This window comes from Gymnoscopelus microlampas (assembly GCF_963454915.1).
Source record: "Gymnoscopelus microlampas genome assembly, chromosome: 24".
NCBI classification, from domain to species: Eukaryota; Metazoa; Chordata; class Actinopteri; order Myctophiformes; family Myctophidae; genus Gymnoscopelus; species Gymnoscopelus microlampas.
In genome coordinates, this window is record NC_139961.1 from 9,888,697 (window position 1) to 9,904,231 (window position 15,535).

The 15,535-nt window shown below is 40.9% G+C and overlaps 1 protein-coding gene across 7 annotated transcripts; it reads left to right on the top strand.

The window, feature by feature from the left end:
* The first annotated feature begins 3,473 nt into the window (after positions 1-3,473).
* Positions 3,474-14,646, top strand: LOC311040348 (uncharacterized protein). 7 transcript variants are annotated; one of them, XM_084050579.1, is made up of 10 exons: positions 3,474-4,594; positions 4,798-4,878; positions 5,492-5,688; positions 6,723-6,867; positions 7,372-7,538; positions 8,075-8,211; positions 9,411-9,487; positions 9,818-9,931; positions 12,161-12,226; positions 14,085-14,646. In XM_084050579.1, exons 2-10 carry the CDS (start codon positions 4,815-4,817, stop codon positions 14,198-14,200), a joined length of 1,083 nt encoding a protein of 360 aa, XP_083906705.1. In that variant the 5' UTR covers positions 3,474-4,594; positions 4,798-4,814; the 3' UTR covers positions 14,201-14,646. The 7 variants fall into 7 exon arrangements, with proteins under 7 accessions (XP_083906705.1, XP_083906706.1, XP_083906710.1 ...); XM_084050580.1 differs by having other exon boundaries at positions 3,474-4,026; XM_084050583.1 differs by lacking the exon at positions 3,474-4,594 and having other exon boundaries at positions 4,609-4,878; positions 14,096-14,646.
* Positions 14,647-15,535: the final 889 nt, after the last annotated feature.

The window sequence follows — 15,535 nt, forward strand, 5'->3', positions numbered from 1 at the left end:
TGAAGACCCAGGTAAGTTCTACCTACCAGGATGTGTGCAGTCTGGAGATCACAGGTACAGATCTATGTAATGTTGACATAAAACTATCAGAACCCGTCCGACCTGTTTTCTTGCACATTAAACAACCACCTGATTAATCTTAAAATATTTTATTTGGCCCTTTATGCTGGACTTTTATGACACCTGCTGTGACATTTCAATAGACCAGACATTTGATGGAATTAAATTGTGTGGGTTCCAAATTGTGTTTGAACTCTTCAATGACGTTTTTACATTGGTTATAATATGTACAGGATCATCATGTACAGTGAGGTGTTAATTATTGCAAAATAAAACCCAACAGGGTGACACAGGACTGATGTATAATGTTACATTCAATCTTTATTTTAAAATAGATGTATTGGCTTCTGCTCAGTGCTTCCATAGCAACATAAACAGAGTCAGACTCAGAACTGTGGTCTCTGATATGAAGTTTCAGCAGCAATTTCTGTAAAATCGTACAATAGTCTAGAGTTTTCAGTCAAATGTCATGCATTCACAATATTAACAACGTAATAACCTTTTTTGCATTCTGCAGCAATGAAACTCTGTGTACAGTGGTCAATGTGTGATCACAATACGAATATGACATTCTGAATTGTCCTCTGCTGCCTCTGTGAACATCCTACATCCAAAATAAACCGCAACAGGGTGACACAGGACCGATGTGATATTTTACACTAATTATTTATTTTAAAGTGGAGGTATTATCTTCTGCTCAGTGCTTCTATAGCAACATAAACAGTCAGAACTGTGGTCTCTGAGATGAAGTTTCCCAATGCATGCAACAGTCTGATCCAACAGATTTCATACAATCACTTCCATTTTTAATGAACACTACAGGCCAAAATATCACATTTCAGAGATGTCATGCCTCCTTGACAAATAATCCCATTTGACTTAATGTGAAGACAGAACAGATTGTGTTCCCCGGTCAACTGAAAGACATGAACACTTCACAACACAACAATCTTATGTTAGTGCTAACTCACACAACACTGGGGCACATTAAAAAGGGGATGCCATTCATTGTTAGAAAAACAAATTAATACATTTAAGTAATTTCATATTGTATTAGATACAAATTACAATGGTTTAGGCTACACACTTATATGAGTGTAATTTGAAGGATTAGTGTTTGTGTGAGTGTTGATGAAATGTGAAGCTGTGTCTCGAGCACACAGTGTACAGACTAGTATTTATCTAGCTCATGTGTTGTGTGTCATCCTCTCTCAACACACTGTGTTGTGGAACATGGATGTCAGTTTAACCATTTCCTTTTATCTCAAACTGTAAACAGATGGAGATGCTGCTCTCAGCTCTCTCACATCAAAGCAAAGGTCACATCAGGACACGTTATGTAGAATAAAATAGCCTAATGTATGTTCAGTATTTCAAAATCATAGTTTTTAGAGAGTTTGATAAACATTCATAGCCTGTATTGTATTTTAACATTCTTTACGGTTCTAAACAAGTGTTTTGTTTTTCCTTAGGCCTGTATTTTCAGTCAGTGTCAGATGGAGCCAGTGACCAGGATACCTTTACTACCTAGCAGGGACTCATTGTTAATGTACTGTGAGTACACAATCTTACCACTAGGGTTCCTATGTCACTGGCAACACATAGTCCAGGGGCCAAGCCATATTTTGGTACCACCTAAGGTGACCGTAAAGTTTTTGTATTTTTGTCTTCCTACATGTCTCTAGTTTATATTTTGGTATGATAACCCTTCCAATCTTGTAGCTTAATGGCAGTTATCACTACCTACCGGCTAATGTATCCGGTAGGAGACACAAAGTAGAATCTTTGTGTCTCCTACCCCGGGCATCAAATTATTGCGACAAAAAACAAAATATATCCATGTATTCAAGGCAAGGCAATTGATAACTTCTCAGATTTTTGGTGTTTGCAAAAAGACTGCCTTCCATAAGCTTGTAAAAGTTGACCCTCCTTCGGTCTAGGGTGGTCATAGCTGAATGGGTAGAGAGTCCCCCTGAAAAACTTAAAGGAGGAGTTCACCCAAAAAAATATTTATTTTCTATCAATTGCACACCCCATGAAGCCTTATTTGGCTCTGAGATGTAGTGGAGTAGAGGTAAAATTATTGAACATTGGAAATACTAATACTAAAAACTAAACAAATACTAAAAAATCACACCCTGTGTGAAGGTAGCGGCGCCTTTGATACATTTTGTCATCGATATGTGTTTATAATGTGTTTATAGCCACGTGTCACGTGAAGCTTGACCAATCACTTTGTTGACGTGTCTGACCAATCAGAACGTTGACGTGTCTGACCAATCAGAACGTTGACGTGTCTGACCAATCAGAACGTTGACGGTGAACACGGACAAAGTCAGGTATAGAGCACGATCCGCTCTATACCGCGGCTAGCGCCGCTAAAAATACCTCAAAATTGTACTTACGTATACAGTACTGTGTAAATACTTAGTACTTAGTTATTTTACACCACTGAATGCACTCATGCTGACAGATCTCTCCTGCTTTTTGAAGTGATTTCTGCCTCACTATCCAATGTCTTATTTTGATTGATTGAATACTTTATTAACAGTTCGGCCAAAAAAAGCACAGAGGTACAGTTTTATACAAAGGATGCTAAAAGGATAAACCCAAGAAAGTACTATGGCTTGTTTCCATTGGGGTCCTGTGTATTCAATTCATCGAGACATTTAAAGACAAACAATAATATACAAAATGTGTAAAAACATCATATAAAGGAGTCGTTAAAAAAAGAGAGAAATATAGATGTTTTTGGTAGATTTTGACATTTAGGCCTAAGTCAGACTTCATAAAATGATAGTCTTGATCCAAGGCTATAATACCTGAAGACATAACTCATGTCTCATAGCCTAGTGTGTGTGTGTGTGTGTGTGTGTGTGTGTGTGTGTGTGTGTGTGTGTGTGTGTGTGTGTGTGTGTGTGTGTGTGTGTGTGTGTGTGTGTGTGTGTGTGTGTGTGTGTGTGTGTGTGTGTGTGTGTGTGTGTGTGTGTGTGTGTGTGTGTGTGCGCGCGCGCGCGCTTCAGGGCTCATTCACAGAGTTAAAACATCTTAGCCTGGTTCCATCCAATCCATAGACCCCGCCCACTCTCTGAGTGAACTGCCTCTTTAGCCTGGTACCAGACGAATCTGCCTTTGCAAAATTGCATGCGAGTGTGTCGTGTGATATTGTCTGGCTACGCGAGGCTACTGCCTCTTGGCAGCTTCAGGCTAAACCAGGGGTGTTCAACGTTTTCAGGCCAAGGACCCCCTAGCTGAGAGAGAGATGAAGCAGGGACCCCCTCTATATTGTATAAAATTGTGTTTCAGATTATACTTTTTTTGTTTACTTGGTCTGCTCTTTTTTTCCCCTCTACACCTACCTCTTTGCCAAACGCCTGGCAGCGCAAGGCGTTGTGAGCTTGTAGATCGGCTATTTTTGGCTAAAGTTCTCCTCTCAGAAAAGGGATGCTAGGGTTCAAGTGGTTACGGTAAAAAAAACAAAAAACATATTACACAAAGATTTGGCGGACCCCCTATAGTAACTCTGAGGACCCGGACCCCCTGTTGAAGACCCCTGGGCTAAAAACATCTCCTTTGCAATTCCATCCCTCCTCGTCTATATATAAGTTAATATGTTAAAGTGAAACCACCTTCTGTTGACGTGCTGCCAAATCCCCCTGTATGGATGTATGGACACCCGAGACGCGCTGCGCGCGTGTTTCCCCGTGTGTCCTCTGCCAAAAATCCCGTGCACTGGCTGCTAACTAAGCACAAACCGGGACTCGAGTTCGTACAGTAATATACTGTAATGAATGCACCACGGCTGGAAACGCGATAAGTGACGAAAGACACTTGCTTTCATAAGTTTAAAACAGAGAGAAAGACAGAGAACGGCATATCATCTGTTGTTGTGGACCCGTGTACGTGAGAGACACGCCGTGTGGATTGGGGTTGATCTATCATCTGATGATCTAGTGGTTATTTTCGGTAAGGACCAGAAACGACCGTCCAGCGTCCACACGCACACCACACGGTGTCCCCGTTTTTGGTTGTTGACTTCTTGGCGACGGACGCATGGATGGAACATTATGCGCGCTGGACATTTTACGCACTTTGGACATTTTAAGGATCATGGATGCAATGCATGCAGAATGAATGACACACAGCCCTTTGCAGCAATCATGGCATGCTGTCTCTACCTAGACATGGATCACATCTGTCACGACCGTCATGGATGAACTGGATGAACTTCAATCTGGTGTTTGCGCTTTCTCCCTTTTTGGCCCGTACATCTACATAAACGTTCAGATTTCAAATATGAAGTGCTGACCTCATGGCCACAGATGTTACAATTATGTACGGGCCCTCAGAAGGGTTACCCGTATCGTCCATATTGTTCAATAAAAAGCCTTTTAATCTGATCGGTGGCCATTTTATCATAGAGTTATAATGTATCAGAGTGCAATATACCTTCCAACCGATAGGGTCGCTTTTTATTGAACAATACGGTTAATTCTGAGGACCCGTACATAATTGCAACATCCATGGCCATGGGGTAGCCTAAGCACTTTATTTGAAATCTGAACGTTTATGGGCCAAAAAGGGAGAAAGTTGGTTGAAAATTCATCTATGACGGTCATGATATGACAGTCATGTTTCAGGGCGAGCTGTCTACCAGACCATGGATTAAAGATTGTCATTTGTTGTCTTCAAGCCACTTTGACGATTTTTTGGTCCATATTATGTTCTATACTGCAGACAGAGAGAGGTAGAAGATGATGTCGCTTCTTGGCATTGTGGTGACGTTGGCTTCTCTTCAGTTTGGACAGATCTGCAGTGGTGAGTTGTTGCATCTTTTACTTGCTTTTCACATTTGTTTCTCTTTTCTTTTTTATATAAGTCGATTTCGCCTGAAGGAGGTGACCGAAACGTTTCTTTCTTTAATAAATGTTTCTAAAATAAATGTTTAATAAATGTTTTCTACGCATCTGCATGTTTTTTAAACAATAACATTCGATTTAAAATCATCCTCTCATTATACTTAACCTTCTTTCATCTTTTACTTTAATTCCACTTCTCTCACTCCTCTCCTCCCGTCTTAATTCCCTCATCTGCTCTCCTCTTCCCTTTCACTCCTTCTTTTCTCCTCTCCTCTGTCCTGTCCTGTCCTCTTCCTGCCTGTATTCACAGTCTCACAAACTGTGAGATCTGGGTCTTTATGCCATAATCACTTTACCCCTCCTCTCTCCTCCTGTCTCCTCCTCTTCCTCCTGTCCTGTCTCCTCCTGTCTCCCCCTCTTCCTCCTGTCTCCTCCTCTTCTTACCACCACCCTCCCATCCATCTGTACCCTTATTTCCTCACCAATCCTTCACTGCTCATCTGGCTCTGTGTCTGTCTGTCTGTCTGTCTGTCTGTCTGTCTGTCTGTCCGTCTCTCTGTCTCTCTCTCCAGTCTCTCATCTGCCCCAGGTTGTGTCTCTGTCAGTGGATTATGGCTCTACGGTCACCCTGCCCTGTAACGGCTCAGCGTACGTGGAGGAAGGGCTGCAACTGGAGGAGGGAGAGGAGGGTGAGATCCGCTGGGAGGCCGTGGGATCAGACGTGGCCTTCTTCCAGTCAGGAGAGCTGGTCCAGGGTCCCGGATATGAGGTACTGTTCTGTACTCTCTGCCTCCTCAGATTGTGTAATATAATAATATAATATATTATATTAGATATAAATATAACGCTATTACAGTACAAGTTATGGTTCTTCAGAGATTCTCTACTGGTTCTTCTCTAGCTTGGTTTAGGCACCTCTAATGGTTCTACCTAACTAATGGTAGCACCAAAATAGTTTCCTATGATGGTGAGCCAATAAACTATCAAGTATCGTGGTAGTTCAGGCAGGCATGGAAGTCAAGCCGGTCCCACGTGCACCCTCCAATCACGTACGGTGCACCCACAATGTAACGCATGCACCCTCAATCCTAATGGTTCAGTCTAGGCCAGGGGTCTTCAACGTTTTCAGGCCAAGGACCCCCTAGCTGAGAGAGAGATGAAGAAGGGACCCCCCTCTATATCGTATAAAATTGTGTTTCAGATTAAACCTTTTTTGTTTACTTGGTCTGCTCTTTTTTCCCCTTTACACTTATGCCTCTTTGCCAAAAATAGCCGATCTACAAGCTCACAAGGCGTTGTGAGCTTGTAGATCGGCTATTTTTGGCTAAAGTTCTCCTCAGAAAAGGGATGCTAGGGTTCAAGTGGATAATGTAAAATAAAAAATCATATCACACAAAGATTTGGCGGACCCCCTGTAGTAATTCTTAGGACCCCCTAGGGGTCCCGGACCCCCTGTTGAAGACCCCTGGTCTAGGCGGCCTTTTTAAGCAGAACACCACTCACTCTTTCATGTTACACGTCATTCAGTATAGCTCACTGGTACCTCTACTGCTGCTAATAGTCAGTGATCAAACTCCCTCCACCTCCCCTGACTCTTCCTGTAGTAGTATTTACTGTAGCTCTTCGCTATCTCAGCATGCTAATTGTGTGTACTGTGAACTCTGGTGCATTTCTTTACTATCTGCAGTGTCATGCTTGTGCAGATTCAAATGTTGTATCATCGTTGTCAAATTTGCAATAAATGACATATCTTGATGAAAGTGTCTAACTGAGCTTTGATTTAGTTTGAACTTTTCCTTGCAGGGTCGGGTACGGTTTGCCCCAGAACCGAGGCTGAAGGAAGGAGACTGGTCCCTGTTTCTGGGTAGAGTCCGACAGACTGATGCTGACATGTATGAGTGCCTCAGAGGAAGACGCACTGTGTCGACAGTATGGCTCAAAGTGAATGGTGAGAGGGAGGGATGGAGAGAGCGAGAGAGGGGTATGAGTGTTGCTACTCTAGGTTTTTATAGAGCATATTTCAGACATGAATGCAGTTCAAAGTGCTTTACATTAAAAATGCAAACAAAGATCAAATAAAGAACAAAGCAATAATAAGTTAAAATGTAGTCGAGAAGTTAAAACAATACCGGGAAAGCATCTGTGTCATTTTAGATTTTTGCATTGGCTATTCAAAAATAGCAGATATACAAGCTCACACCGTGTCACTATGTGCTGCGCTGCGAGCTTATACATCTGCTATTTTTGGAACATTTTTGAAAAATCTTGAGAACGAGATTGTGGGAACTACGGATTTAGAAGGCATTTGTAGAATCGGCCCCACGTCTTAAAAGGGGTTAAAAAAAGATAGAAATCAGTCAGAAGGATATCAGTTAAAAAGCAAGGTCATAGAAGCGTGTTTTTAACTGCCTCTTAATCTTTGATAGCACAATGCCTCATTGAACCCACTCAGCCTCTTTCCTTCCTCTGTCAGAGCTCAGTGTGGAAACATCTGTCACGGCGTGGCTGGGTGACAGCCTGCACCTGCCCTGCATCCTGTCGGTGCAGAGATCCCAGTCCTCCAAGGAGCTGAGTGTCTGGTGGCTCCGAAACGATAACCTTCTGGTCTCCTACAACCAGGTAACATACTGTACTGTACACTCACTGCTTGTGTTCTTTCTTACGATGTTGCAGCCCTGGTTAAAATGGTGCAAGACAAGTTCTCTGTGCAGACTATTCATTCTTTAATTCCTTGAGTGGTTCAAGATGGAGACAGAACCCCCTCACTCAAATGTTTTGATGATTCTCCTACATCTGCTGTATCACTAACTAACACATTGATGGGCATATCAACGATCTGATAGGACATTGTGTTGTTTGAGAATGGAACTATTTTGAGTGCTTCAGCTGCTTTCTTGTCAGTGTCTTAGTTTCGTCCCAAACTATGGCTGCAGGGAAAATTTGATCTTTTGCCATAAATAAAACACTGTGGTTGCGGTGGATGTGTGGACATACAGATAAAGCCATGAGTAAAATGTATTTTTCACTAAACTGGAGGAGTTTGGGCCTAGCCAGTCGAAACCCTAATTCAAACACTGCATCATGTCATTTCATAGTTTGTTATTTCAATAACTAAAGTACATTAAACGTCTGTTAAATCTTTGTTCGCCCCCCAGTCCTATGTGACGATTGAAGACGAGGATACGTCTCGGTTCACCGTAGAGATGGGCCGCTCTGTGGAAGAGTTTGTCCTGTACGTCAACCCAGTGCTGTTTCAGGACCAGGGAGAGTACCGCTGCTTTTACAAGACCAGGTGAGTACCAGTTGAACTGGTAATGGTTACTCCTGCCAAGAGAGCGTTTTAATGAAGGAGTCATTAATGATGATTCAGTGCAACAAAGCATCCCCTTGGTGTTCCATTTACAAAGACAGATGTCGTTGCTGTCGGGTGGAGACCTTGTATGTCCAAAACCATTCCTTTTTTATTATTATTTTTAAAACATTTTAAAATAGTGAAAATAGCCGATTTACAAGCTCACTGCTTGTTGGTCTGCTATTTTCACTACTTTTGTACGACACTCTTATGTCGCACAAGATTTACGGAAAGGAAAGAAAAGTGAAAACTTGGAGATACAAGGTTTCTGCCCGACAACAGCGATATGTTACAGTATCAACTGAAGGCCAGTCTGGGAATCAGAAGGCTATCGGTTCGTCCCCCTGGCCCCGGTCTATGTGTCAAGGTGTCCCTGAGCAAGACACATAACCTCTAACTGCTCCTAATAGTTAGGAGGATTAAATGCTCCTATCTATTGGGAGCATTTAAGATAGTCGAGGGGGCAGTGCCCTCAATACCCTCATACCTGACTAACTACTTCTCCAAAGTGAGCGACTCCCACAGCCACAACACTAGAGGGAGCGGCCATGATCTGGTACTACGCAAATATAGAACAAACATGGGAAAATTCTCATTCTACTGCTCTGCCACCAAAATGTGGCACCATCCATTAAAAGATGTAAATCACTGGTTTATTTCAAAACAAGCCTGAAAAACCATCTATCTCAGAAGACCTCAAGGGGAGGTAAATGTAATTTCCCATAGAAAGAAGGTGTCATTCACATAGTGTTTTGTTTTTGTTGATGACATGTATTATTGTGTTATTTCTTTATGCTATGTTGATGAATTGAATACATACTGTAGGACCACAATGGAAACAAGTCCCCAGGACTTGTTTGTGTTATCCTTTTAGCCATAATGTCTGACTGTACCTCTCGCTGTTTACATTTCTGACTAATAATTTATTCATTCAATCAATTAAAAATGCAGAGGAGAAATATCACATATGTGCAATGTACTATGACAAAACATACCCCAAAGGAGTGGGGACCATATTGTTATTATTATTATTATTATTATTATTAATATTAACTGAAGTACTGCACATTCTCATTACAGTATATAATATAAATACCTGCCATATACATTCAAGTAAATTGTTGTTCTGTTATTGTTAGAGCGAATGAAAAGGCCAAGCCTGGATTCCCAGAGATCATCACTGTGGCTGTACTGGGACAAGAGTCCACTGCTACTGGTATTTACTCTCTATAATAATTCTTATCATTGTTATTGTTGGCGTAGTAGTAGTAGTTGTTGCAGTAGTATCGTTACACAGACTGTAATTGAACTGCAGTCTGTCTATGTGCTGTTTACTGTGTCTTCATGTAAAATGTGATGAGGTAGTCTACATTGTTTTATTATTATGAATACTGGGGACTTTTATTTCATGTAATAAAAATATAGAAAAATGGAAATGTGTGAAGAAAAAACGAGCATTTACAGAACACAGGCCTCTGTATGCTCCTGTCCTTCCTGAACAAATACCTTTCACGCCATGGTCTTTCTTCTGTTGTCCACAACACAGAGACAGACGCCTGGGCAGACATGGGGACAGAGGGACGGACAGCGGTCGGAACCACTGAAAGCCCGGCTCATCCCACTCCAGTGTTTCTAGACGATTGGACACACGCAGAACAAGGTGACCTGCTTGAATTAAACAGAATGAAATGGAATACAACTACATAGATACTACACAAACTATGAATTAAAGAACACTATGAGTTGTATGTTAATACAATGTGACAATATCTGCAGTTGGTTGTCACATTGGCTGACCTACAATGCATTTTTATAGTAGAAACTATTATAGTTTTGAATATATATATTTTTTATTTGTATTTCGCTTTGACTTTGACTTCCATTTCAGTTTAGTTTTGATTAGGTTTTAATGTGGGGTTTTTAGTTTATTTATTTTGTTTTATTTTGTGAAAAGGCTCAGTTCTAGTTTAGTTTTTATTAGTTTTAGTGTAATTCTTTCTTTCTGTCATGGGCAAGATTCAACAAGTTCATAAAAATTGCAAAACTAGAAAATCTAAAAGCTCACAACATGTAGCGATGCGACGCATTGTGACCCAGATTGCAAAATATGAGTGAATCAATGTTGAAATATGGTTAGGCAGAAATATTGAATCCATGTTGAAACCTAACATTGAAATTATACAGAAAGCGCTAATTGTTAAATGTTGAATAAACGTTGGATTTTCAACCATAACTGACTCTAAATCAATGTTGATTCAACCATCCTCTAAAATGGTAATCTATATGCACATTTTAGTTGATTTTATAGTGAATCAATGACACCGTTGTATGACAAAGTATGAATCAAGCTTCAGTGTACGAGTGTTCAGAAATCTTATTAGAATCTCATTTCAAACCACTTAGGAATGTGATTCAAATCTGATTCATAAAAATCAGGGGGAAAATGACAGAAAAAAAACAAATGTGAAAATAACTTATCTACAAGCTCACAGCACGTCTAAATGCGATGTGTTGTGAGCTTGTAGATAAGCTATTTTCACTATACTGTATTCTATTTTCACTATACTGTATTAGATCTACTATGTTTGTATTTGTATGTATTGTTTCCCCCCTTCCTATAAATGTAGTGGAGTCAAAAGCACAATATTTGTCTTTGAAATGTAATGGACTGACAGTCATAAGTTAATAATAATAATAAAAGGTAAAGTACACATACTCATAAGGCCCCTTAAGAAAGTATTAAGAAGTTGTCAAACTAATTTCAAGATTCTTCAAAATGCTGATCAGCTATTAGTAGGATTTGACCCCAGGACCTTTTGGATCATGTAGAGAGTGTCTTTACACAGTAAGCTATTGAACTTGTGACTCATTAGAAGTCAAATGGATTCATCACAAAAAAGCCAGAAGCTTGTTTCCACTGTTAACTGCTCCATAAACAATCCAGACAAGCAACAGCACAACAAACGATACAAACAAAATTCAACAGCATATTTTGTTTGTATCGTTGTTTGTTGTTAGTTAAAGCAGGAGGAAAACAAGTTCAGTGCAGGCGGCATGGTAGGTCACTGTGTTAATACACTGACACTGTCTACTCTACATGATCCAGATTTATCCTGATTTACTGTGAAGCATGTTTTGAAAACTAACGACACTTAAAAGCCCTAAAAGAAACATGTGTAAATGTGTGGAGGTGCCGTAGGGCAGCGGATAGTTGGTGGACACCTCTGTGGTCTTTGGCATAGAAAGCCACACGGCGACCAGGTCCACAGGTTCAATTCCCGTCTCTGCAAGCAAGGTGCACAGGGTTGTCCAGCCTCAAGGCACCGAAGCCGATACTCATTGATGTACAGTGGGGGTGGTGGAGCAGTGTTGCTCCCTGCTTTTTCCAGACTGTGTAGTTGGGGCGTTATGGCACTCAAAAAAACGGGTGCAATACGTTAGTATTGTGTAGTTCATTACGTTGATTGAAAGCAGCAGACTGGGATCAATTCACTACGGGTTGATTGATACGGAAACTGTGTATGTGTGTCTGAAGCCAGGAGATTCAAATGGTGCGGGTGGGGGTGGCTGGAACATGCCACTATGTTTAAACTTTTTGCTTTTGCTATCTGGGGAGCTTGTAGTTGTAGATCTGCTATTTTTGAAGATTTTTTGACAAAGACTAAAACTAAGGACACTTTCTCTATGATTTTAAGTTACTTTTAGTTAGTTTTGTAAACATAATACAGTTTCAGTTAGTTCATTTGTTTTTGTAAAGCCTTTTATTTATCTTTTATTTCAGTTAACTAAAATGTTTTTCCAATTCCACTTTTGGTTATTTTGTTGTTTGAGTTAACTATACAGTATAATAACCCTGCACTACAATATGTGTCATGTGTTCCTTTCACAGTGGGCACCACACCACAGCCAATGGAAGCGCAGGAGGAGACGGCGACATCATTTCCTGAGGAAGAAGGTGCCTGCTTTTAGCTCCCTCATGTTTGAGTAGAACAGAAATGAAATGAATGTCAGCATTTGTTTTGGGAGGAATTTGGATGCAATCATTTAGTTCTAATGCACACTTAATGGGCTTGCAACTCTGATAGTGTACACTTGGAACCAAATGGACCCGTACGGGTCCATTTGGTTCCATTTGTACACTCAGAGTTAACTAAACACTGAGGGTTTTATATTGTAGATTGCGGTCCCAGAGATAAAAAACTAAGAACAACAAAAAACAAATGAATCAAATGGGGGTCGGTGATATTGCAAATCAAACTGGGGGGTCCTTGATTTGAAATTCTAAAGGTTGAGAACCACTGACTCAAAGGATCCTGCATTCTTCACTCAGACATGTCACGGTAAGTGTTGTTCACAACACGTCGCAATGCGACGCGTTGTGAGCTTGTAGATCGGCTATTTTCCAAAAGCCTATGTATAAAATAGGTTTTTATAATATAATAATATATATCTGCAAAGTAACTAGTAACTAAAGTTTTAGAATAATTGTTGTGGAGTACAATATTTGCCCCTGAGATGTAGTGGAGTAGAAGTAAAAGTACAGAAATTTGGAAATAAATTGGAAGCTTCTTCGGCTGGTTTTGAGTGTGGATGTGGGCTAGTCTCTCCTAACCACATTGACCCAAGTATCCCAATTCTGGGCACGTCATAATAGGCAAACATTTGGTAAGAAATAACAGATCTACTAGCTCAGAATGTGTTATGTTGTTGTGAGCTTGTAGATCAGCTACTGTATGTTCAGCGAACAGATTTGATGTAATGGACCCTTGGTGGACTCTGGTCAACAAAGTAATTATGGTTAACCACATTAAGCCTGGTGTCCCTATTTTGGGCAAAACTAAATTTTGTTCAAACCTTTTAAAACAAGTATGACCAAAGTCATAATAAAGCCGCATGTGGCAGGCTTTTTTGGCCCCAATCTTTTCATAGACCTGATTACTTGTTTTTTGGATTGCTTGTTTCTCTCGCCAAACCTGGCAACATTTAGCGTCGCAAATTAACGCTCTAATGTTTTTTATATAAGTGGTGGCAACATTTTGTGACACCACACGGGTCTTCCCAACAATAGCTAAGATTGAAGTCAGTGTGAACATGGGCAAATAATAACTTAATAGCCAAACTAGGTCTAATGAAGCACGCTAGCATTTAGGCTAACCCTCTTGGCTGAAGCTGTCTCCCTTTCTCTCTCTCTCTGCTGTGTAACTCCGTGCGTTGCCTTGTTGTGATTTGTGTTCGTCCATGCTGGCCCCTAATATGGTCTGCTTCCGGGTGGTTCAACCTAACTTAACAATGAGGATCGTTCTGATTGGATCCCTTCCCGACTAGCCCCACAAAAAGAGTAATTCTGATTGGATCTCATCTCCATTCGTCCCGCCCTAACATTTTCGTCTCGTCTAATTCGTTGACTAACGTGTCCATTAAATTTCCGTCTCCCCATTGGCTTAAAATGGGGGCTTAAAAGGGGGGAAGTGTGATGGACAGCCAGGACAGCCAATGACACTTAGGTGTCGACACTTTTCACTCGTGTCGACACTTTTCACTCGGGTGTCGGACTAAGACTAGTGCTGTTTATAGAGCCGCGCTGCTAGTGCCTGCGGCTAAAAACTGTGAAAATAGCCGATCCTCAAGCTCACGTAGTAAAGCAAAGGTACGTGAGCAAAGCATTGTGAGATTCTAGGCTATTTTCGCTATTTGTCATACAGTGTATGACAAGTATAGGGATAAAGTGGTTAATGTATGCTAGCTGTTCTGCTTATCATTGAACTTCAATCTCTCTCTCTCTCTCTCTCTCTCTCTTTCTCTTTCTCTCTCAGGTTCACTACAGAAGTGGCTTGAGTCCATCCCGTGGGTTCGTATCGGGCTCATTGCCGGGGTGCTGGTGGTCACCGCTGTCACTCTGTGTGTCCTGGGAAGCCTGCGGAAAATCTAACCCCCCCGCCCCCCCCCCCCAGCTCCCACAAGCTCCCCCTCACAGCCACACAGAGACCGAAGGAGCGACAGTGAGTTTTCACTGCTCTTCAGCTGGGTAACAAAGACTTACGAGACCCAATACTAAAACAAACTGTCACAGTTTTGGAAAGGATTTGAGTCATTCAACGAAGCAAGGAAGTAAGTAAGGAGTCTGTGTGTCGTTGGGACTCAAATATTTTGAGGACAGCACGGACATAGAACTAGACTGGAAGGAAGGAACAGCGTTTGTGTTGCATCAAAATCCTCTTGTGATACAGCTAAAGAAGGCTGCAGTAGAATCTTGTGTAGGCAGCGATAAGGAGACACTGTACATGTTTACATGCGTGAGTTTGATTCAAATATTAAAACGGTGTATGATAAGGCACTGATAACACTGATGTATTTATGGGGAGGTCATTGAAGCATGAGACTAACTAAGTACATGTACTCAAGTACTGTACTTAAGTACAATGTTTTACTTTACTGGAGTATTTAACATTTTAGTCCTATTTTATACCTGGGGCATTTGAAAATAGCCGATTTACAAGCTCACAACGCGTCGTGATTTACAAGCTCACAACGCGCCGTGAGCTTGTAGATCTGTTATTTTCAAACATTGTAGTACTTTTGGTACTTTAAGTACATTTTGATACCAATACTTTTGTACTTTTTCTAAATTTTGAATTCCGGAATTTTACTTGTAACAGAGTACTTCTACATTGCAGTATTGATACTTTTACTTAAGTGAAACAATTGAGTACCTTTTCCACCACTGGCCTGCAGTGATGTCTACAGATGCAAAATTTTTCAGCGTTCTTTGTTGAAAGGGTTGTCTCAGTTGGCCCAAACCAGAGCCTTCTATTAGAGAGTTGCGCCAATGAGGGGTCAGAAACAGCGTCGGTCACGTGGTTCATGTAGCTGGAAATAGTGACAAGGAGCGGTCGACTTCAATGCATTCCATGAACTTCCGGTTTAGGGATTTGTCACTATTCGCCAATGTATGTGTATGTAGAAGACCTGGCCCGAAGAAGTGAACGGAGTTGGCGTAACTCTCTAATAGATGGCACTGGCCCAAACTATTCACCCTTCTTTGCCATCTGAGCGGTGAGTCACATTGTCACAGTTTTGTTTACGTTAGTTTGGTACAAAATGGTTAAAAATGTATGTTTTTAACCTTTTTAAGAGGAGCTACAACCACACAACATCTCTAAGATCTTCCATACATCAAATGGATTCTTATGTCAAAATATTTTACTGCAAAAGTGTTTAAATTGATGTATTGTTATTATACACCCCTAAACTAATGCTAATCTTG